Genomic DNA, 22,503 nt, shown 5'->3' with positions numbered 1-22,503 from the left:
AGCTCGCCGTCTCCCCTGCGCCCCACCGCGCTTTGCATGCTGGGATTCGTAGTGCGCGCCTCAGCCCTGTCCCAACCTTCCCCGTGAGTCACCGCCGAAGCGGGAGGGGAGAAGGGCGGCAAGTCTCGCGACCTTTGGGGGCAGCTCTCGCGAGACTTCGCGGGGCCGTCGCCGGTGCGTGGCGGGTGCTGGGGGCACGCGGGGTGCGGGAGCGCGGGCACCGCGCGGCTCCCTCCGCATCGCCGCGCCGCCCCGGGGATCTCGCGGGATTTCCGGGGGAAGTCTCGCGCGATTTGGTCGGGGGGCGGCCGGGAGGGCTGAGGGGGGCTTTGCCCCGCCGCCATTTTGGTTGTTGGGTCTGTCAGTCCGTCTGTCAGTCCGTCTGTCCCCTCTGAGTCCCCTTCTCCTGCTTTGGAATGGGGAAGGCAGCCAAAAAGAGGCCTAAGGCCTCCGCGCCCTCCCGGGGCAAGGGTTCGGCGGAGTCAGCCATGGCCACGGTGAGGAGCAACCCCTTCGAGGTGAAGGTCAACAGGCAGAAATTCGACATCCTGGGCAGGAAGACCAAGAACGACGTGGGGCTGCCCGGTGTCTCGCGCTCCAAGGCCATCAAGAAGGTAAGAAAGGGTCAGAGCTGGAAAGGGAGGGCAGCAGCTGTAGGGAAAGCTGTGGAGGGGAGGCATTAAGCCTGGAGGGGAGAGGCAAATCCATCCTGTGTGCCACAAATGGTTCCTCTCCTCATCTCACCTCACCACATGGTGCTCTGATGGTGATGGAGAGCCTGACAGAACATCCCTCCCCAGTGCACTGCACGTGGATCATCGATGCAAGCCCTCATCACGTGTGTGGGAACGAGCCTCTTCTCAAATGTCTCTGACCCGAGCACAGCAGCACATGTGGCCAGGATGCAAATACTGGACTGCAGCTCAGATAGTATTAAGCGTTCGTTATCTTGGTCACATTTAGATGCTGCAGGATGTTAAGCTTCTTGATGGTGCAATGTTATTGTAATAGTAAAAGCCTGGAAGAGGAGTAGGGCCTTACTGCAGTGGGAACTGCGTAGACATGCAAAAACTACCAGTGATTTGGAAAGGTAAAATTTTCTGTAGATTTTGTTAACACTGCAGAACTATAGTTTAAAAGTTTGTTCCTCAGATTCTCTCTGATACAGATCTGTAATCTGGATATGAAAACAAAACACAATTTGAAGCATGAACTGAAAAGAGAAGTTCTTTTAAAAAATAATGTAGCAGAAAGAAACTGTCATTTTACATGCATTGTGAGAGGTGATGCATTAAACAAAGTTTCATGAATAAAAGTAATCAATGAGAAAGGACATCAAATAATTGATCAACAAAGGTGCTTTTCCATATCCAAGGTATTAAGATATATTAATGGACTCAAGCAGTATTAAAGTTGCATGATGTATTCTGTGTAGGAAGTAAATAGAAGGTAGAACTGTCATACTGAAAGCAGAAGCCAGGCTTCACGTACAGGGGTGTCTGCAAGTTTGGGATGCTCAGTAGGGCTGTAGAAACCTGTTTCAGGAAACTGCCTTTTCCTTCACAGCAGTAGCTTGCAAGTTCATTGCACTATCAATAGCAAAGATGCCTGCCCATCAGATTTCGTTAACATGTTCTAAATGAACATGGATCTTTTTGAATCTAAGCACAGCCAGTATTTTCTTCCTTTAGGAACTATGTAGTAATTTCAGCATGAAATTGTATTTTAGCTTTCAGCCCTCATTACTGTTTGTCTAGATTTGAGACAACTTAATAGCATTTAATGTCACATTTGAAGGGCTTTGGGTTTTAATAATGAGGTAAATCAAATGTTTGTAATGAAACTGGCATTTGTAATTTCACTAGCACTGAAAAGTAAGCCTGTCTTCATACTTGTGCCAGAAGTGCAGCACATACAACCTCACATAGGTCTGCTAACTTGCTTTTATTTCTCTGATGCATAACCTTCCTGTGCTCAACATTAAAGCAGAGAACTAAATGTATGTACCCTCTTGTTTTTTTTTTGTTTTTGTGTCTTAGATGACAAGACGAGAAGAGGTTCAGTTGGCACTGGGGTTTTGTTGCTTTCTTTAATATGTTACTCTCTTATACTAAGCTTCAGACTGAAATTAGGATTAATTAGAATTTAAGATAATGTTAAAGTTAATGTCTCTGTTGTATGAACTTCCCATCTCTTTTCATTGTTCAGTTTTCACTTCTATTTCACTGCATTCTTATCAACTCGATGATATTGCCAGGGTACTGTAGAGCCTTTCTTGCCTTGGTTTTGAAAGTATTTATTCTCTTCATTTTTTAATTTAATCTCCTCTTTTTATTCTAGCGTACCCAAACATTACTGAAAGAATATAAAGAAAAAGAAAAGACAAATGTGTTTAAAGATAAACGTTTTGGTGAATATAACACTAAAATAAGTCCAGAGGAAAAGATGATAAGACGATTCACTTTGGAAAGACAGGTAAAGTATAGCAATGGGAATTTGGAAAAAAAAAAAAAAAAAGAAAAACACATTAGGTTGGTAGGGTTGCCCTTAAGAGGGTTTTGCAGGCTAATGCTTTCTATTTTAGAGTTTATATGTTAGAAAGTCTTTATGAAAAAAAAAAAAAAAGAAACATAACACAATTGTTTGTGAGAATCCAGAATTTTCCATGAAATCTCTCTGGTTTTGCAAGACAACTTTTTAAAGCAGAAATTTATTTGAGCACTGATGTGCAAGAATTTCTCCTATGAAGACCAGCTGGGGGAGTTGGGGTTGTTCAGCCTGGATAGAAGGTTCTGGGGAGACCTTACAGCAGCCTAATACCTAAAGAGGGCTACAGGAAAGCTAGGGAGGGACTCTCTGTCAGGGGATACAGCGACTGGACAAGGGGTAATGTTTTTAACTAAAAGAAGGGAGATTTAGATTAGATATAAGGAGGAAATTCTTTACTCAGAGGGTGGTGAGGCACTGGAACAGGCTGCCCAGAGAAGCTGTGGATGCCCCAGCCCTGGAGGTGCCCAAGTGGCCTTGGCTGGATGGGGCTTTGGGCAGCCTGGGCGGATGGGAGGTGTCCCTGCCCATGGCAGGGGGGTGGGAACTGGGTGACCTTCAGGGTCCCTTCCAACCCAAACCATTCTATCAATCTATGAAGAAAACCAGTTTTAATTTGATCAGTTGGTTTTCTTTATTCTAGACTCGTTATGATTTGGGAATTGATTTAGAAAAAAGGCAACCACCATCAAGTACAATCTGAGATTCCACTATAACTGTTGGAAAACAGCCATTTCATTTGCTGACTAGAGGAACTCTGTAACCTGCTGTCATTCTGTAATGTGAAGTGTATGTGCAGGACCAGTATTTCCACCTCATTATACTCAGTCTCCAGAGTTGAGCACTGAATAGTGCAATATCAATATCTACTCATGCTTTCTGTAGGTTATAGGCAGTTTCATTACGTCAGAAATGTGATAGTGAATCGTCGATGGTAATGGTATACAGATAAAACTTAAGCTTTTTTAGGTTCTCTGAGTTACTTCATTTCTACATTAGTATAAGAGAGGCGTCGTGCTCCCTCAGTTAAGGTTTAAGGTATTTGAATGAAAAGATTGATCTAGTAGTGTTCTGAAAACAGCAGAGAACTGGAATAAGAATCTCCTCAATTAGCATTGAAAGTACTGCCTTTATTAATTTGTTGCCTGAAGCTAGAAATCCTACGTTATTTAATTGGTTTGTTCTACTATCCTTAGCAAAATTACGGAAAGAAAAATATCTATAACCTTAATGAAGACGAAGAGTTGACTCACTATGGCCAATCTTTGGCAGAAATTGAAAAACTGAATGATATTGTTGATAGTGATAGTGACACAGAAGAAAGAGGAACATTGTCAGGTAGGACATGTCAGCTAACATCCCACTGCTCTATGGTTTTTTGATTGTTGGTTTTGTTGGTGGTATGTTTTCATCATTTATTCTGTACTGTCCTTCACTGAGGAAGAGTATTATGTAACCGGTTGGGAAGTTTAAGCCAGTTTTGATTACTTCTTAACCACACATGGAACAGCTGTGTGGATCTTAGGAGAGGTTGAGCTGAAACAACCTTCCTGGCAAGCTTCTTTAATCTCTGGGCTTATCAGCATTAATATGTACTGATATTTAGAGGGTAGCATCTGAAGTTTAAGTTGCTTTCTTGCATCTCTGCACCTAAATACTAGTTGGAATGTTGAAAAAACATATTCCTATCTCACACAAAATGTTTGTCAGCCTAAAGTATGTGGCCAGCATCTCTGTCTTTGTATGGCTGTTCATAGGGATGGGAATAGTACATGGACGATAAAATACTTTTAATTGCTCCCATTCTCAAGTAATGGGGAGATACTGTCCCAGCAGAATCAGCACTGATGTATGGATTTGAAAAGGATTCACAATTTATTTTCTCTTCTAGCTGAGTTAACCGCCGCTCACTTTGGAGGGGGTGGAGGCCTGCTTCGTAAAAAAGCATCAAGTGGGCAGGACGATGAAGAGGAGGAAAAACCCAAATCTAGAAAGGAACTCATAGAAGAGTTGATAGCCAAATCTAAACAAGAAAAGGTGAGTTTTTAGCCCTAATGTATGAGTTATGCATGGTTAAGAAGGTGTCGTAATCTCTGTCTTTGTGGAGTAAAATAGTGGCTTGGAAAGCAAGGTAGATAGCTGTCGAGGAAACAAGTCTGAGGTCCTTGCATAAAGCCTGTCTGCCCTTGGAGAAGTTTTAGGAAATGCATTAGATATTTACCATTCTTTCGTATCTCCAAATCTCTCCTCTTGACTTGTTTTCTGTATGCAGCCTGTGTGGCATTCAGGATAACTGTACTGCTTCTGCCACAGAGAGTTTTTTACCTTTAAAATGTTAAGTATTTGAAATTATTTGCTAAAGACAGCATTTTGGCACAACAGTGCTATAAATGCTTTGTCATGTTCAGCTGAATGTAACTGATACATCTGTGATTTATTTTTCTAGCAAGTGAGGCAAAGTCAGAGAGAAAGTGCATTAGAACTCACAGAAAAGCTTGACAATGACTGGAAGGAAATCCAAACCCTTATGGCTCGCAAACCACCGAAGTCAGAAAGAAAGGACAAAGAGGTAGAAAAACCCAAGGTAAGGTTTTGGCTAGATTACTTGCTATTGTTCTAATAACTTGTGACTTTGACTGTCCTAGTGTCTGATGTGTAAGGCCAAGTTCATCACTTCACAAAATAAAATGGTGCCTGCTGTTCGCACAAAGGGAATTTACACTTCTAAGACAATTTGGTTAACTGGAAGAATGTAGGGATTTATATGATTTATCTTTTTGTAATTACGAGTTGCTTTTGTTTTATATTAAATATAAGAGAGGTTGCAGGTTGAACAACAAACAGTGTTAGCTGCAGGTTATTTTTAAGACAAATACGTTTTCCTGAAGAATAAAAATTGTTGAGAATGTTGACTTAGTTTGAACGCCTTTGCAACGTTCATTGGATAAAACACCTTTGAGTTGACAAGAAAATTTTCCGGGTTGTGACTTGGGTACCATCTTTACAAAAAAGGAATTTAAATATTAATCTAATGAATAAATTTGTTGTGGCCTCAAAATTTTTTCTCTCAATGGTACATTATATTAAGAGAAATGAACTTACAAATTTAAGAATGGGAACTGTAATGTGTTGCACTGTTTTGTTTTTGTTTTCTTGTCCACATTTTATATTATATTTCATTTGTTCCCTGGCAGTAGAATTCAGTTTTCAAAAGACTGAACTCATGAACAGATCTTATGTTAAAACTGATTGTAAATGATGAACAGAATATACTGGAACAACAGGTCGAATTTTGATGTATTGATTTTTGTTTTGAGATGCTTCATAATATGCTGAATACTCCAGTATGTTGGTAATGTGATATCCTAGGCAAAAAAAAAATTGTCATTGTACTTTTCAGCAAAGGAAAATTAGATTCCTTTGCTTCATATGAATCTCAATTTGACAATTATCAGAGATGCGGAGTGTGAATTAGTAATGCTCTATAATATTACCGTTGAATAGAAGAAAGTCATCTAGTGGCACAAGGGAAGAAAAATCAGTAGAACTGAATTTTAGTATATATCACTGTATGGTTTAGTGATTTAAACATCTATCAGGAAGTCTGTGTTCACAAGTCCAGTGCTGTATCTGCTAGTAACTGTTCTGCCATGTACACTGCTTAAGCTTTACTGAATATCAGCATCCCTTTTTTGTTTTCTTTGAGATAGACATCTGTGTAACTAATAAGATAGCAAAGACTTAGCTCATGTCTGACAGTATTTATAAAGTGAAATGTAAACTATGAATTTATTAATTTGAGTTGCTCTTTGAGAAAATGGTGTTTTATTAATAAAAATATTTGAAAATTTTCATTTAATAAGTAATACTATTTGTACATTTTTCAGTTGTGAGTAACTTAAATGGAAGGGAATTCAGGGAGAGTTTCTGTTCAATCATTCTTTCTGTTCCTTATGTTAATACTGAATTGAATGTTCTTGTGGCTTTCTCTGGACATGGTCTTTGCCTTATTTCATAAAGGTCTTACTTTTTAGTTGTTATGTCTGGCAGAGGGGTGGCTGCAAAGCAGAATAATAAAACTAAGATAATAAACAACTATATAAATATTTCTTTAGCCTGATGAATATGATATGATTGTTCGAGAACTTGGATTCGAGATGAAAGCAAAACCTTCAGAAAGGATGAAGACAGAAGAAGAATTGGCAAAAGAGGAGCAGGCGCGACTCCAGAAGCTTGAGGTACACCATTTATGGTTTTAGGTTGTTTTGTAACCTGTCTTTTGGGAGTGACCACTTACATTCATTGCTTGACCTTAGATTGAAAGTGGCTGTACTAAACTGCAATTCGTCAGAGGGCGAATTCAGGAAATCTCTGTTTGTGTTTCGTTTGCAATCTGATATAAAAGACAAAAACATACAACTTAGTACATGACTAGTGAGGCTTATGAAATGGGTTGACATTTCTTCAATAAAAATACAGTATCGCTTTGAATTGCCTATACATGTTTTAAATTATTCAGAGTTAAGATGCACTTCAATAAGGGGAAATATCTTGTTGCACAGAAGTTGAATTACTGCACTGCCAAGTCACTTATTGCTTTATTCTGGTGTGGCAAGTCTTCCAGTGGTATTATGTGTATAGCTTTGTTTTGCATAGGAATAGGGTTCTCTTGGGAAATACTGCATGCTGCTTCTGCCACGTGGAGCTCTGTGTCCTTCAAAAAGAGTGAATTAGTTGTTAAATGTTTCTCTCCTTTTTCTTTTGGGATACTGAAGACACATTTAATACTGTAGGCATGCAGTATCTTCATGTTACCTCAGAAAGCTCAGTAGCTAACAGCAAAGCAGGAAGATCTTTTTCTTTTCTGTTCTTGTCTTGTTTGACAGACAGTCTAGCTGTCCGTCAGACAGAAGGCAGTCTGTAGCAGACAGAAGGCAGGTTCTGTAGGCAGAAATGCTTTTGAAAAATGGTGTTTCAGATATTGCCCATTGAGTCTATTTACAAATTCAGTGTAATGTTAAAATCCTATGACGTCATTGTGTTTACTGCAAACTTGTTACACATAGGGAAAAGAGATAAACACTGCAGAATCATAAAATGCATTTAGAAGCTTTTGTTTTCTAGTAATGGTGCATTGTCTCATAAACCAGGCAGATAAAAAATAAATAAAAAAATAAATAAAATGTGAGAACATTTTGTAAACCCAATTTAAACCCATCCATGTGAGTGTTATCACTTACATTATTGGATTAGGCTATCACATCGTACTCTGCAACAAAAATAAAGTATCATCAGCTTTTGCCCATAGTATGTCAAGTCACTGCCTTTTCTTTTCATTGGGTAGGTGGAGAATGCTAGTTAACTTTTTTTTTTCCTCTGATTTTCTTAGCTGTAGTATTTGAGGGAGCTTCGGGAGCTTCCCTTCTGGTGTAATGACATGATTCATCTAGATGGCTCACATCTGTGTATTGTATTTCTCCTAAAACACAGGCAGATCGGCTACGTCGAATGCATGGAATAGATGAACAAGAGACTAAAAAGAAACCCAGCCACGTGTCAGCTGATGATCTAGCTGACGGGTTTATCCTGGACAAAGATGACAGACGTTTATTGTCTTACAAGGTAAGATTTGAAATGTCAACTTTTTCAGAATTCTCAAACGAAGGTAGGAAAATTAGTTTGGAAGTGACCTGTGGAGAACTCTGGTCCAACTTCCTGCTCAAAGCAGTCAGCTATGAAATCACCAGGTTGCTCACGGCTTTACCCAGTCTTGTCTGTTGGAAGGCTTCTGGTCTGAAGAGAAGGTCTTAGCCCTTTTAGTCTTTTATTATTTTTATTATTTTTTTTTAATTTGCACTATATTCAGCGCAGTGTTCACAGAATTTCAGCCTGAGGATGAGTGACTTTCTCAAACAGCCCTTTCCTCTTCTTACAAGTGAGTAGCAAGGGAATTGCTGTTGTCCTCAGATCAGAGAATGCAAATTGTGGATGTGAATTTTAATCAATAATTAAGAAAATCAGTATGGGAACAATTATTTATCTGATATGCTATTTTAAGACATAGAAATAGTTTAAAAATGTATTTTCTAACCGAGAATGCTTCTTAAGTGACATTGAATTTTTTTTTTTATATCATCTGCTAGTGTCCTTTACTTTCCTGCTGATTGTTTTAGTCCTCAGATATTACCTCTTTATGTTTCTTCAAGCTCCTTGGAAATACCCCACTGTTCTTATACTTGTATGCACATTCTGTCCCTAAAATTCCTTCTTGGCTGGCATGGCTGCCGTTTGCTGCTTGGTTAGGGTGGCCTTTAATGAAAGCTTTCCATAGTGATTCTGTCGAAGCGCTGTTACTTTATCACTGTTTTAACTGGCTCATTTTCTCTACTGGCAGGATGGAAAAATCCATATTGAAAATGAAGAGGAGGAGGAGGACAAAGAACAGGAGGAGGAGGAGGACGAGGAGGAGGGAGAAGAGGAAGAAGAGGAAGGGGAAGAAGAGGAAGATGGGAAGGAGGATAGTGAGAATGACCAAAGTGAGGAAGAGTCTGCTGCTGAAGATGAGGAGGATGTTGCTGCAGACAACCACTCTGATCTTGAATCTGACCTTGAGAGTGAAGAAGAAGCTGCAGGAAATAAAGAAGAGAAGAAAGACGACACAACTGGAAATGAGTCACAGAATATGGAGGGACTGGATCCAAAAATGGAAGCTGCCAAAGCAGAGCTTCCTTACACATTTGCTGGTAAGCAAAGGACAGACTCAGAGATCCCTTTTGTTTTTAGGGAGTTTATAACCAGTCTCTTTCTCTCTCCTGCAGGATCTTAAATATTCCTGCTCATCTATGACTTTTTGCTTTGTAACTGTCTCATACTATTCCAGGAGGAGTCAGTAGCTCCTGTTCTTAGTGATTAGCACTGATCATACTGTGAGCAGTGGAAAACGAATCGTTTTTGCCCCAGAGCTGTTTCTGCTGCTTCTAGCAGCCATAGAATTGACAAATACACGTTAGTGGTTAAAGCAGAAAGATCTGTGCTCGTTTTTGAAGGCCAGCAAGCAGTACACCCAATTCAAAATGCTAGTGTTTTGCATAAGGGCATCTTAAATACTGTTTGTTCTGTTACCTGTATTTACATGAGGAGAGGTTTCCTTCTCTAGTGTTTGGACGGGCATTTTTGTCAGAGAAAATGCTTAAAGAGGCAGGACCCTGAGGTGTAATCCCTGTGATATAACACTGCAGTATTTTTAAATGGAAACACTTGAAATTTAACTCTTTTTGGGTCTGTGCCTAGGAGGAAGAAGAGAGAGACGTTCCAAGCGCTACACAAAACATGCATTAATACTAAGTACTTAATACAACTAGCTCTTGTCCGAGTATAGGTTTCTCTAATAAAATTACCCATTACAATTGAACAATCTTTGAACAAATTGAACAATCTTTCAAACAGCTTCTCTAAATGCATGTTTTTGTGTTTTTTCATCAAAAGGAGATAATATACAGTATACACAGCCTTTTAAATTGCATCCACATTTTGTCTTAACCAGGAAGTGGTCACATTAAAATAACTCAAAAAATGGAACCAGTTAGGATGTGTTATAGCATGTTAGCTAGACTGGAAATAGCCTTTTTTTTTTTTTTTTGTACAATTGTTTTCCATCAGTGGCAAGTTTCTTACTTTTTTAATATCCTTTCATGCCAAAGTTAGTTGGATGTGAATTAAGCATGGAGCAAATTGTATTATGGCAAATTTATGGTTGAATGTATGCTTAAGTTTAATTCTGATGCATTGTGTGGGTGTCAGCATCATCATGCTCAGCCTAAGCTGCAAATACAGGATGAACTGAATCTTAATTGCTGGAAAATGTTTACCTTATTTTTTGAGTTATGTTCATAAGTTATTTCACATACATCTTGATAGGTTAGTAGTGTTTAAAAGCTTACTATTTAAAGACTGTATGGTATCCTTTTTTCTAAAAGTAACGCTTTCAAATTGGAAGTTTATTAGATGATAGCTTTAATTAAATATCCTAAGTTTGAGGTTTTGTCTTGTCAATTTTTGTTTTTACATTATAGTTCCCGAATCCTATGAGAAATTTAAGTCTTTATTGGTTGGAAGAACAATAGAGCAACAGCTTACTATTCTGGAAAGGATTCAGAAATGCAATCATCCAAGCCTTGCAGTGGGAAACAAAACAAAGTTGGAAGTATGTTTTTTGTTTGTTTGTTTTGTTTTGTCTTGCATTTTAAGGTTTGAAATTAACTTTGAATTCCTTCATAAGTTTTAGTAAGCATTTGGGTAGCAGTATAAACTATATATGCTCCTATGTTGTAGATAGCAGTAGAATCAAGGTACCATGTGTTTCTTTTCTGACTTTTGTATCACTGTTTTTCTGTGCTGTTAAAAAATACCTGCAATGAAAGAACACTGATAATTTGTAACATGCTGTGCTTCTTGCAGAAACTGTTGGGCTTCCTTTTCGACTATATTGGGGAGTTAGCAAACCTGGATTTACCAGACCTCAAAGCAATTGACAAGCTCATCCTGTAAGTAACAAATCCTGTTGATTTTTGCTACATTATGGTTTTAGGAGAAAAGCTGCATAGTGTAAGGCATTTTGAGTGTAGTTTGTTTCAAACAATTTTCTTGGGATTGTAGGCAACTGGTGATTCTCTGGCTTCTTAGTGTTTTGACTCTGCTTCACCTATTCTTTGAGCTATTAATTGTACCAAGACATTTTCAAATTCTCAGAATGTAATTTTCCATCTGTAAAATACTTTTCATGGTTCATGAATAAATGATATACCATGTGTGCATGCAAACTTCTGTATATGAAGTTATTTATACTGCTGATCAAGGTGCTGACAGTGTGCTGTTGCCTGTGCGACTTTACATGGGTTTCCATTCTGTAATTCACTCAGGTTTGGAACTAGATGAAAATGGAAAAAAAGAGTGTTATAGCAAGCCCATATAAATGTTCCAAAGAAACAATTTGCAGGAATTAGTCAATTTGGCATTGTAGTCTTCAAACACGTAATGGACAAAGAGAGTCAAATTTGTCTCAGAGGAATACAGCAAACCATGATGGTCAATGGACACAAGCTGCAACAAGGGAAATTCCAATTAGGTGGAAGGAAAAATTCTTCACAATGAGGGTGTTGGACATCAGAACAGGTTTCCAAGAGAGGTTGTAGAATCTCCACCCTTGAAGGTTCACAAAACTCAACAAAACTGCAAGCAACCTGAGGGAGCTTTGAAGTTAGCGATGCTTGGAGCAGGGAATTGTTCAAGATGATCTCCAAAGTTCCCTTCCACCTAAAACTAGTCTGCTATTCGTAGCTAAACTTTGCAGGCTAGACAACTTCCTTTCAATTAATTATTTGTATGTAGCATGAAATCAAAAATAGTATATTGAAGAATAAATAGTTTTTAAAAATCTGCTATGGGCAACTTTAGCATGCATTGCTCTGTTGCATTCATCAGTAAGAGCATCAACCTGCTGATAGTCACACATGCTGCACCTTTGTAAAAATGTCTAAACACATTTTGATTGCTTTATAGAACTGGGATTTATTAATATCTCTACAAACATTTAAAAAAAATACTGAAAAGCAGATACAGGCTCCTGCCTGCACTTCCCTGTAGGCAGTGTCCACGGGCCAGCAACTGGCCTAACTTTGTGGGTATTTTTTTCTCGTTTTAAGTAATTATTTGGTTAACTACATTGATGCCTTTCTAAGTGCTTAACATTGCCTGAGAGTATTTTAAGTAGAGAGCTGCCTAGTATTATGTGCCAGTTTACCTTTGTACAGTAGAATGAAGAGTTAGGTGATTCAGAAAGATATGCTTTGATCGTATCAAATGATTTAAGTGTGTTTTTTAAAGTTTTTAATTTTTTAAATTATTTTTTTAAGGTTTAGAAACCACCAAATCAGAGATCATCTTGTAAGGCCCAATAAAAAATATATCTATAAACCAAAAGTATTACAATGGTAATCTATACAGGGTGGCTGTTTCTCTAAAAATAATTTGCTTTGGGGAGTTTGTTATGGTAGAGAAGGAACACAAGAAATCTTCCTACAGGTGCTTAAAATCACTTTTTTGGTTAAGATCAATGGTGTAACTTGATCATGACTTAGATTTCTTGTTAATAGGCCATTGTACAATCTCTGCCAGATGTTTCCTGAGGCAGCCAGTGGCAGTATGAAGTTTGTCCTTCGAGACGCTGCGCATGACATGGAAGAAGCAATTGAAGTCAAAGGCCGTGCAACATTTCCAGGTTTAGACATGGTAACAAACACCTACTGCTAAGAAAATCTCTTGTTCTTTACATGAGTACAGAAATGCTAATAAATGCCAGATGATAGGAAATGCAATTCTGTATTTCAAAGCGTATAAGTTCATCTGTGTCTTTTTAGGTTTCTTACGTTTTAAATTGCCTCTCTGCAGATAACAAAACATTCTACAGAGTGGAAGTGGGACTTAGCAATGTTAATAAAGGGAAAAGATCTTAAAATTGCTGCTCCAGTTTACGTAGCAGAACATTCTTTGTTTTCTTGTTGGCATTTCAATGGGTATTTCTAGAAAAAAGTGTTGTCAGTTAAGTCATCATTTCTTTAATTATGTTAAGTGCAAATATTTAAAAAGTGTTCCATAAAAGTTCACTGTCTCCAAGGATCACAAAAATAACAGGGAAATAATGTTTGGATATAAAAATACAACGTATTTTTCAAAATACAAAAATACGGTATCAATATGAGTGATGCTAAATTAATGACTCAACATAAAAGGACTGACCTTTCCATCTTGTATTAGTAATATTTCAAAATTTCAGTGCCCATGCTAAATTTGAACACACTCCTAGGTAAATGGAGTTTCTAGATAAATGACTGTTGGGGAATTGACAGGTGGAGTATATGGAAAATAAGTATTTGATTATTATAATAAAATGTTTCAAAGAGCCACCATAAGTTAGTAATCCTAAGGAAATTACTTGTTTTTGTTTCATCAAGCTGGGAAAGAAATGCTGCCTAATGGAATATGTAGGGTATTGAAAGAAAATAGAAGGATTTACTTGGCTGTCTTGGTTCTTACAGCTTGGACAACACTTATATTGAGTTCTTTTTTGAAGAGTCTCTATTCAGGATGTTTTACATTTTGCAGGAAACGTGTTGTAGAGAGCTTGTAATTTTTTATTTTGTCACTGTCACCCTTCAGACACCAGTGGCACTGTTGAGTTTCATTCCATTCAGTGGACTTTTTGAGGTTTCAAGCCATCTTTGTGTTTTAGGGTAGAATTACATCACTGTCCTGTTGCCAAAGTACTTGTTTGAATGAAAGTTCCTTAGACCAGTTGGCGTTGGTAGACTTTACACATGCCTACAGTTAATCTAATTTGATCAGGGGTGTTTAGTAACTAAACAGTTCAGGAGAATATTTATTTACAACAAAAAATTCATGGAGGAAAGCAGCTGAAACAGTAGAACTTGACTTGTGTCTAGCTTACTGTGTAAATGTCCACTTAGGTCTGTTTATAGAATTACCTTGCAGCTGATGTTTAAGGTTCCTATAGTCATGACAGGAGGTCACTCAGCTCTCTGACGTTCCCTTCAGTAAGAGTGTACATAATTGCTGGCTTGTACTTGTTACCTGCTAGTGCCTGAGGATCCTGGTTACTTAATTGTCTGTGCTGAGGACCTGTTGAAATTTGTCACAGGTCCTCTGTGGCCACTTGTTCATTTCTTTATGTGATATGAGAGTGTGTGGTTGTGGGGAGCAGAACTTTATCACATTTCTTCATGAAATAAATGGTCAGCATGGTGGGCATAGTTCTTGGTTGCTCCTCCAGCTGCCTCATTGAACTAATGCAGTGTTAGACATATAATGGATAGTCCATTTTCTCATGAAACTTAAACAGTCATCTCAGTAAATAGGTTGTGTATCATATCAGGTATCTCAATGATTTATATCCTAATGTTTTTAGACTACTACATGACAGTTACTTATACATCACAGTTAGATACGTGTAAAATCAGTTGGGAATTACATCTTACTATATTTTGCCTTTTTACTCTCTTTTATATGCTGTCAGCTTATTTATTTGAAAATTACATCTCTGCTGTTTCCAACATCTGACTTCTGGCATCCAGTTGTAACTCCTGCTTTTATATACATGAGTCAGCTGCTTACTAAGGTATGTCTATGATGTTGTATCTTGGCATATTCTTCCTTGTTTCTTCTTAGGACCCCAACTATAAGTTATAACTAACACAGATACTGGAACTGTTCTGAAAAGGCAGCTTTGTGTTGCGTATAGTCACAGATAGTAACTGGAAGAAAAAAGAGAAAAAAACAGTACAGCCCAACACAAAATTCTGGCTGATAATTTTTCGAGTTGTCATACAAGAATTCTGTATATGATGAACTACATAGGACTAATGGAACAGACTGAATAAAGTATAAAAGCATTCATGTGATTTCTCTTCTGTATATTGCGCTTAGTCCTACTTAAGAAAGATCTTTAATTAAAAATTGTCAGTGTTTGTTTTCTTTAAAATCCTATCTAGCACAATGAATTGCAGTGCAGTTAAAATGTGTCCTAATTTTTCTATCCAAACGTCCTGTTTATATGCTTTGAAAGTCTTGAGTTAGTTCTGTTACTGTCACAGAACCAAGTTGCTTTCAGCCAGATGTTTCTTTTTTTCACTTCTGAAATGGATATGGGGCGTTGGAGGGCAAAAAGTAGGACTGACATGTATGAACAGGTCAGATGGCAGAAACAAACAAGTAAAAAGAACTTATAGTTTGTGATTTAGCACCTTCTAGTGGCTAAACCTCTTCTGACAGACTTTCTGCTTATTTCTGCATATACTTTTTAGTGTGTGCAAGGGAAAGCCAGTATGTTTTCGTTTAAGTCCAAAGGGTATCATTTTACAGATCTTAAATGTGTACAATTTATTAAATATCCCTACTTTGGGGGAGATACCATATTTGTGGTGGATAGACATTTACTAAGTAATGTGATGTGCTTTTTTCTTCTTTTCTTTTTTATAGTGTCGCATCACAACGCTGCAAGATGTTATTAAAGGTTTATTTATATGCTGTTTGTTCCTGGAATACATCTCTCTCTCCAGAAGATTTGTACCAGAACTCATCAATTTTCTTGTTGGAGTACTTCACATATCACTCCCCAGAAAGCAAGCCCAGGGTGAGCTTGTTTAGAATAAATGAGTAATTATTTTTTTATATTAGGGTTTTTCTTTTAAATAATTATCTTTCACACTGAGTTTCGTATTTTGAAAAAAAGACCAAAGTCATTTGCTAGGTTGGCCATGCACAATTTTGATTCTCAGACATCTTATGAATGAGATTCTCTAACATTGGCAGGAAAGAAAGAATTGAAGTTAGTAAGAGAAATAAAGCAGCATTGGCCACCATGCAGTATTTTGATAATATTGTTGTTCTAAGTAGTCCATGTGATTGGACTGCACTCTAATATTTGCAGTTCCAATGGGATTCCCATTGAATACCCTGCAAATAGCCTCCTGTATCTACTACTAGCCATATCACCCAGATAAGTGAGTGAAATGTAACACAGAGTTGGTATTTTTCCTTTTTGTGTGTTTGACAAGGATTTGTTGTAGTTTAATAGAAGGCAGCTGTTCCCCCCAAGCAGAGGATTAGGCTGTGCTGTAACATAACTGCAAACTTAGCAGTCTGTGCGGATAACAGTGAGAATGAGGCTGCCTTTTCAATGGGATCCACATGCTAGCAAATGATTTTTAATTGCCAATCTTTGCCTTTCTATGATTTTTTTTTTCTATGATTTTTTGGGGGGGACTCATTTCAAGCTTTAAAGTTACTCTAGATCTGAGGCTTCTTACCAAAAAGGTTAGTGACAAAAATTCGCTTAGAAGAGCTTCGTCAGAATACAGTAACTAATTCATGTGCTAGTATCCCTGGGTCACTCGGAGTGTCAGCATGCACAAGGAGACTGCAGGCAGGATATTCTCAAGTGAAAAATGCAATGATTTGTTGGCAAATCCTCACAGAAGACATCTGGTATTTAATGAACTACAGGCTAAATATTACCGTACTCATCACCTGAAGTCCTTGTGCTTAGGGTAGTCATCTGTTAGGTGAGGAAGGTTCAGCTTCTGTTGCTGCAGCATTACAGTATGTCTTCAGTGGTACTAACCTGTCTTGCAGCTCCCTTTTTTTCTGCTTTAGGATTTTCATGCCTTTCCATGCTGACAGTCTTTTCTTCTTGTGAATTCTTGAGCTACTAACGATCCCTTTCTCAACAAGCTTAGTGCTGCAGTTTCACCTTTATTATCTTGTGTGGCTGTACCCTGCAGACTCACCCAGCTCCTTCTCACAGCTTAGCAGTTTCCTCTGAAGTGTGAGCCAAAGTTACACAGCTGGGTTGCATCAGAGCTAAAGCCCTGGATTCTCAGAACACCGACAGCTGAACTCTTAGAAAGAGGTGGGAAGAGGTTGCAGAGTGGGTGAATTACACAGCACTTAAAGTATTTTATCCTTTGTTTGCTCTCTTAGGAATATATGCACTATAAATGTTTTGGGTACAGTTAAAATACAGCATTTTCTAAGATGAACTACTTCAAAATATTTAGGGGTGATTGATGATGTAAGCTTTAACTTTTTTTTTTTAGCTTTGTATTTCTGCTAATGTTTTTGCACTACTTAAATTTGCATGGTGTTGGTTTCTGTTAGCAGTGAGGAAAAGCTCAATAAGATATGCTATGGAGGCACAGCATTCTTTTTCTGAGAGTTTTTCAATCAATATTGATGTTCTAAAGTTACTAAATACCCAGTCATGTTTTTAAATATCTGTGGTGGAACTATTGCTGATAAACATGATGGTTTTGCTGTCAACAGAGACTATTTTAAAATGAGCTGACAGCTAGTTCTCTGGAATGCTGATATGCTGTCAAACCAACAAAAATCTTTGGGTTCAATTTTGACAATAAGTAACATTAGCAAACAGAACTCCTTCTGATTTAATTTTGCAAGTTTGGCCATTTCTCACATGGAGAAACGATAGAGAATACAACTTCATAAAAGACTGAAGTACAGGTTTTGATCTGGTTTAGACTTTTAAAAAGAAAGTAGAAAAGCTGAAGGGGGAGGGAGTGGGAGAGGATTGTCTTTGTCGATAGCCTCAGCTAATGGAATTGTTAATGAAAGATGCTGTCCTCTCACAAGTAAAGCAGATAATAATAAAGTTTTGAAATAAGTTCAACTGTAAGCTTGCCGGACTTAAGGAAGAAAAATCCAGCGCAGGGACTGCAAATTATTCTTTACCTTAGACATGAAACTCCACAAATGTTTCTTTCACATTGGTCTGCAAGTACCATTTGCACAGATCACCTTATTTAACGCAATGATTCTCAAGTCTTTTCTGTATTGCCAGCCCTAGTGTGTATTCTGCATTTACTTCGCATCTTAAAACCACTTAGTGGGAGAGAACTTTGCAGCATGCATCTGAGGGCCCTTGCCGAGAGGTCACTGGAGAGGCTCAGTGTGGTGCAGTAACTGGGAGCTTTCCCTGTTCGTGCTCACTCTGCTGCTTGCCCACTTTCCGGTCAGAGCCTTCTACTCGTAACTCCAGTGGAAAGTCCTGTTCTTTGCCTTTTCCTCTTAAGCATGTCCAATGCTTCACTCTCACTGGCAGTTCAGCTGTCCATCCTGTTCCCCACAGGGCAGGCATCTTCTTTAGTCTTCTCTCTCCCTGTACGTACTTAGGATTGTGCCTGTGGTCCATTATTTTAGAAGATCCTTTTACTGATAAAGGTGTTTTTTTGTTTGTTTGTTTTGTTTTAAGGCAGTATGATTAAAAACTTCTTTAGATGTAATTCTGAGAACTGATTTATTTATGATTATTATTCTTGTTTTGTAGGCTATACTGTAGTGCATCCGTTCACACCACTGGGAAAAAATTTAGAACTGCTTTTGGTGTGTGATAAGAAGGATTTGGAAAGCTGGCAGAAGCAAAATTTGCCATTGAGTATTGTGACTAGATTAAAGGAAGCCAGCAGAACAGAAGTGAATCATATCAGGTATGTAAGAGTAAGAGCAGTGAGATGTTCTGCTTTATTTTTATGCATAGGAAATATTAATCTTCTGTCAGAACATTACACAGAGCATTTGTTGGAGTGCTCAGCCCTTCCATTCCTTTTCTGTATAGCTGTGGATTGATGAAATGATGCAGAAACAGAGGACATGCTCAGAACTTTGAACTATCATACTCTTCTGAAGCAAATACTGTATTTACATTCAAATACCATGTTAGAAAAGACGCTGAAGTAATCAAATCCTAAAGTTAGAAAAGACTACAATTAAATATGTTCATTAAGCATGTCTGACTTTTTTTTTTTTACCTTGTGCATCTGTTACACCATAATTTATTTCAGGGATGAGTAAGGATTTTGTTACAAAATTTAATAATAAAAATTACTAATCCTGTTTTGAAGTGTGACACTTCTAGAACCAGTATAAAAACCTATTACTCAAGCAGCAGACACAGCATTGGCATGTGCTCTGTGAGCTGACATAAAGATTTGTTGCTAATGGATTTCTTGGGTATTTGCTTGCAATAAAAGTGAAATTTTAGTCTGAATTGACAACCAGGAACAGCCTTGTAACTGGCTGTGTTAGGCAGTCCTGATAATAGACACTGTTTATGCTGCCAAATTTAATTAATATAATTAATTTTATTCGAAAACCCAGTACAGTTTTTGTAAGTGAAATTTTTGTATTCTTTTGTACATCAACAGGTTATCGTGTCTAGCCCTGTGTTTTGATCTCATTAGAAGATGTGCAGTTCTGTATGAGTCTATACCATCATTCCATGAAATAATGCATCCTGTCAAAATACTTCTTACACAACATGTGCCAGTGAATGAATATCCTGAAAAAATGCAGGTATGTGTTCCTTAACAATAAAATCCTTAGGCAGAATTGACTTAAGCAGAATAGCAGAATTGTCCCCTCCTCAAAGAGGCATCACAACATGACCTTGGAGAATAAGATTTTGTAATACAGGTGATGCAAAATGACCTATTTTTTTGCCATCAAAATAAAATTAACAGTCAACCTTAGAATGACTCTGAAAGGCAGGCTCTTGAATTTAGCTTGCTTTAGTCTTGCTTATTCCTCTGTTAGGTGAAACTGTTTTCAGACCTTTCTTATTGTCCATGTTACCATCTAACTAGAATTCCTAAAGTGTTTAAAATTATCCAGCCTAGAAGGGTTGCAGCATTTCAGTGTCAGCGGTGTCCTAAAGAAAAGTAATGATTTCACTTGGAAGAAGAACATGTGGGGAGGACATTACTTCTGATTAAATTTACCATAGGTTGTGAATTATGGTGTCTCTGAAACACTTCTAAAGTTGTAATTTGATTTGCATTTCCAGGAATGGTATCACGGTGCTCTGAAAGAGCTAGAGAGCAAAGTAAAGCTCTATACTCCACTGATCTGTGAGAAAAAGAAGCCAGTGCCATTGAAACAGTATACGCCTAAGATTGTAAAAGTGTAAGTAAAGCAATGCTTAGTGCAAAAGAAAAAGTGTATGTAAACATCGAGATTTTCAGTAGACTAAACAGATTTGGAAAACAGGACATAAACCAGCTAACTGTTTCTTTGTTGCATTTTATGCACAAACTGAAAAGGACCAGCTACTTGGGTGGTAGGAAGGGAAGGAAGAAGGAAGGAGGAATTGTAAGAAAGAGAGCAAAGATTATCTTGAGGGAAAAAATAGCACTGGAAATCAGCTTTTGCCCATATAATCAGTTACAAAATTAATAAATTTCCAGTTGAGAAGGGGTTGTTGTTTTCTGATATTTTACCATGTGCTCTGTAAAAGCACATCTCAAGAACACTAGTGAGTTGTTTTTAAAAATCATACTGAAATATATAAAGGTAAAGATGGGTGGTGAAATTTTGAGGGTTTTATCACTGGTGCAGTAGATCAGGCAGAATATTCCTGTGCTCTGTATCACGGAATACAGACAAATACTGTGTCAGATTAAGCATTCCTTTAGGCCTACTTGATTGCCCCGTTCCTCATTCCCAAGCAATTTTCTACCTTTCAACAGTAGCAATGACAAAAAACATGCAGCTTTTTTCTTTTTATAGACCTCACAGTGATCATGTGCACTTTTATATTCTGGTTTGGAATTAAATAACGCTAATTTCCTTTTGTAGATAATAGAACTGTGTTCTGATTCAGGAAGTCTGCCGTATATTGGCTGCTGACTCATTTAGGCCTGTTTGTTATCTACAAGGGCATAACTGCGTCTTATTATACTAATTTAAGAGGACAGCCTTCCTCTGCCATACACATTTATCACCAAGTTAACTGATTAAACCATTTCTTCAGAATTCATCTGTAGAGGAAGTCTGCAAAAACTTAAGATACATTGGGAGATTCCATCTTTCTCCAGACATCTTTTATTTGTCTGCTTTAGTTTTTTTTTTGTGTGTGTGTTGTTTTTTTTAACAAAATGCAGGCTACATATGGGGGGATTGAAGCGTATCTGCTTTCTGGAAAATGTTATCTGCTTGTCATCTGCATGATGATGACATGCGGTTAGAAAGTCTGGTGAGCGTTTTTCCAGTATGCTCACTGGGGCAGCTTCTTATTTTGCAAGTTGATTACATAATATGCAGGAATAAAAATACAGTTAGTGTTCGGACAAAACTTCACTTCTTATATACATAAAGTCCTTCTTGGTAAGGTGTTCTGTGCTCACTTATACACATTTTCATTTCAGTTTAGAGTTTGGAAGAAAGCAGGGATGCACCAAGAAGGAGCAAGAAAGAAAGCGGTTGATTCACAAGCATAAACGTGAATTTAAGGGAGCTGTTCGTGAGATTCGGAAGGATAACCAGTTTCTGGCTAGAATGCAACTTTCAGAAATCATGGAGAGGTAATGTAGCCTTTTCTTCAGCACCAGTTTGAGTTGTTCTACTGTCCATTTCTTTGCTGTGTGACAAGACTGACACGAACGATCAACAATACAAAACTTACTTATTTAAATAAATAAAAGTTGGCAATTTAGGGAAAACGGGTATTTTTGTTAGAGATTGTATTAACTTTCAACTTTGCAGTTTCATTTCTCTAGTTAAGAACATGCAGAAAGTTGTCATTTAAAGTGTATGTCAGTGAAATTTAAAATTTTGGGGTCTTTTTATAAATTAATGATTACAATCTAAATCTACTTACTTACTTTCCCTAATATAATCTCCCTGAAATTTTTAACATGTTCATTGTTTGCTTTACAGAGATTCAGCCAGAAAGAGAAAAGTGAAAGAACTTCTTAGTAGCCTTGCTACACAGGAGGGTGAATGGAAAGCAATGAAAAGGAAAAAAATGAAGAATTAATTTGGACTATCTATGGACAGAAAGTTTGTTTTTACTGACGTATAAAATAACCCAATTCTATGGCTTTTGCACAGATTTTAATTGCATTTATTGGATGTATTCCTTTCAAGGAAAACAACATCATCAGATCTGTCTGAAAAAGTGAACCTGCTTATTGGATAAATCCGCAGGTTTTCGTAAGAAAAAAATAAAATAACATTTTTGTATGTGGTATGCTTCTGTTTATTTTAGCAACAGAATATTTGGGTAAGTAATTAGAATTCTCAAGAGTGTGTAAGCAAGCTTTAGACTATTTTGAAAAACAAAAAAAAAAAAGGAAAGCAAAACTCCTTTGGTATTTCTTTAATATCATCATAACTGCCAGCAGCTCACATAATGGTAGTATACTTGTAACTTCAGCAGAAACATTTTAATTAGTCTGTAGCATTGGGATATTCTAATGCTTGGGTTTGGTGGACTAATGGTGTTGGTTTCAAGCAGAAGTCCTTTGTTGAAGTTGTACATTCATTTTTGTCTTCAGTAATTTTGGGATCACGGTTAGCTCTGAAATTCTG

At 37.6% G+C, this 22,503-nt stretch overlaps 1 protein-coding gene across 1 annotated transcript; it reads left to right on the top strand.

Moving 5' to 3' along the window:
- The first annotated feature begins 136 nt into the window (after positions 1 to 136).
- NOP14 (NOP14 nucleolar protein) lies at positions 137 to 22,155 on the top strand. Its single transcript, XM_068679728.1, has 18 exons — positions 137 to 614; positions 2,341 to 2,475; positions 3,744 to 3,885; positions 4,439 to 4,584; positions 4,994 to 5,131; positions 6,663 to 6,785; positions 8,038 to 8,169; positions 8,942 to 9,290; positions 10,620 to 10,750; positions 11,005 to 11,090; positions 12,699 to 12,834; positions 14,636 to 14,737; positions 15,598 to 15,751; positions 18,464 to 18,623; positions 19,341 to 19,488; positions 19,979 to 20,097; positions 21,339 to 21,494; positions 21,850 to 22,155. The coding sequence occupies exons 1-18, from the start codon at positions 417 to 419 to the stop codon at positions 21,947 to 21,949; spliced, it is 2,655 nt and encodes an 884-aa protein (XP_068535829.1). The 5' UTR covers positions 137 to 416; the 3' UTR covers positions 21,950 to 22,155.
- Positions 22,156 to 22,503: the final 348 nt, after the last annotated feature.

Source organism: Anas acuta, chromosome 4, assembly GCF_963932015.1.
Source record: "Anas acuta chromosome 4, bAnaAcu1.1, whole genome shotgun sequence".
Taxonomy (NCBI): domain Eukaryota; kingdom Metazoa; phylum Chordata; class Aves; order Anseriformes; family Anatidae; genus Anas; species Anas acuta.
This window is presented reverse-complemented; position numbering and strand designations above follow the sequence as displayed.

Bases quoted from the DNA above. Each gene is read 5' to 3' on its own strand.
- NOP14 (XM_068679728.1), top strand. From the start codon at position 417: ATGGGGAAGGCAGCCAAAAAGAGGCCTAAGGCCTCCGCGCCCTCCCGG. The intron at 5,132-6,662 runs GTAAGGTTTTGG...ATATTTCTTTAG, and splicing joins AAGAGGTAGAAAAACCCAAG to CCTGATGAATATGATATGAT. The intron at 15,752-18,463 runs GTGAGCTTGTTT...CTTGTTTTGTAG, and splicing joins CCCCAGAAAGCAAGCCCAGG to GCTATACTGTAGTGCATCCG.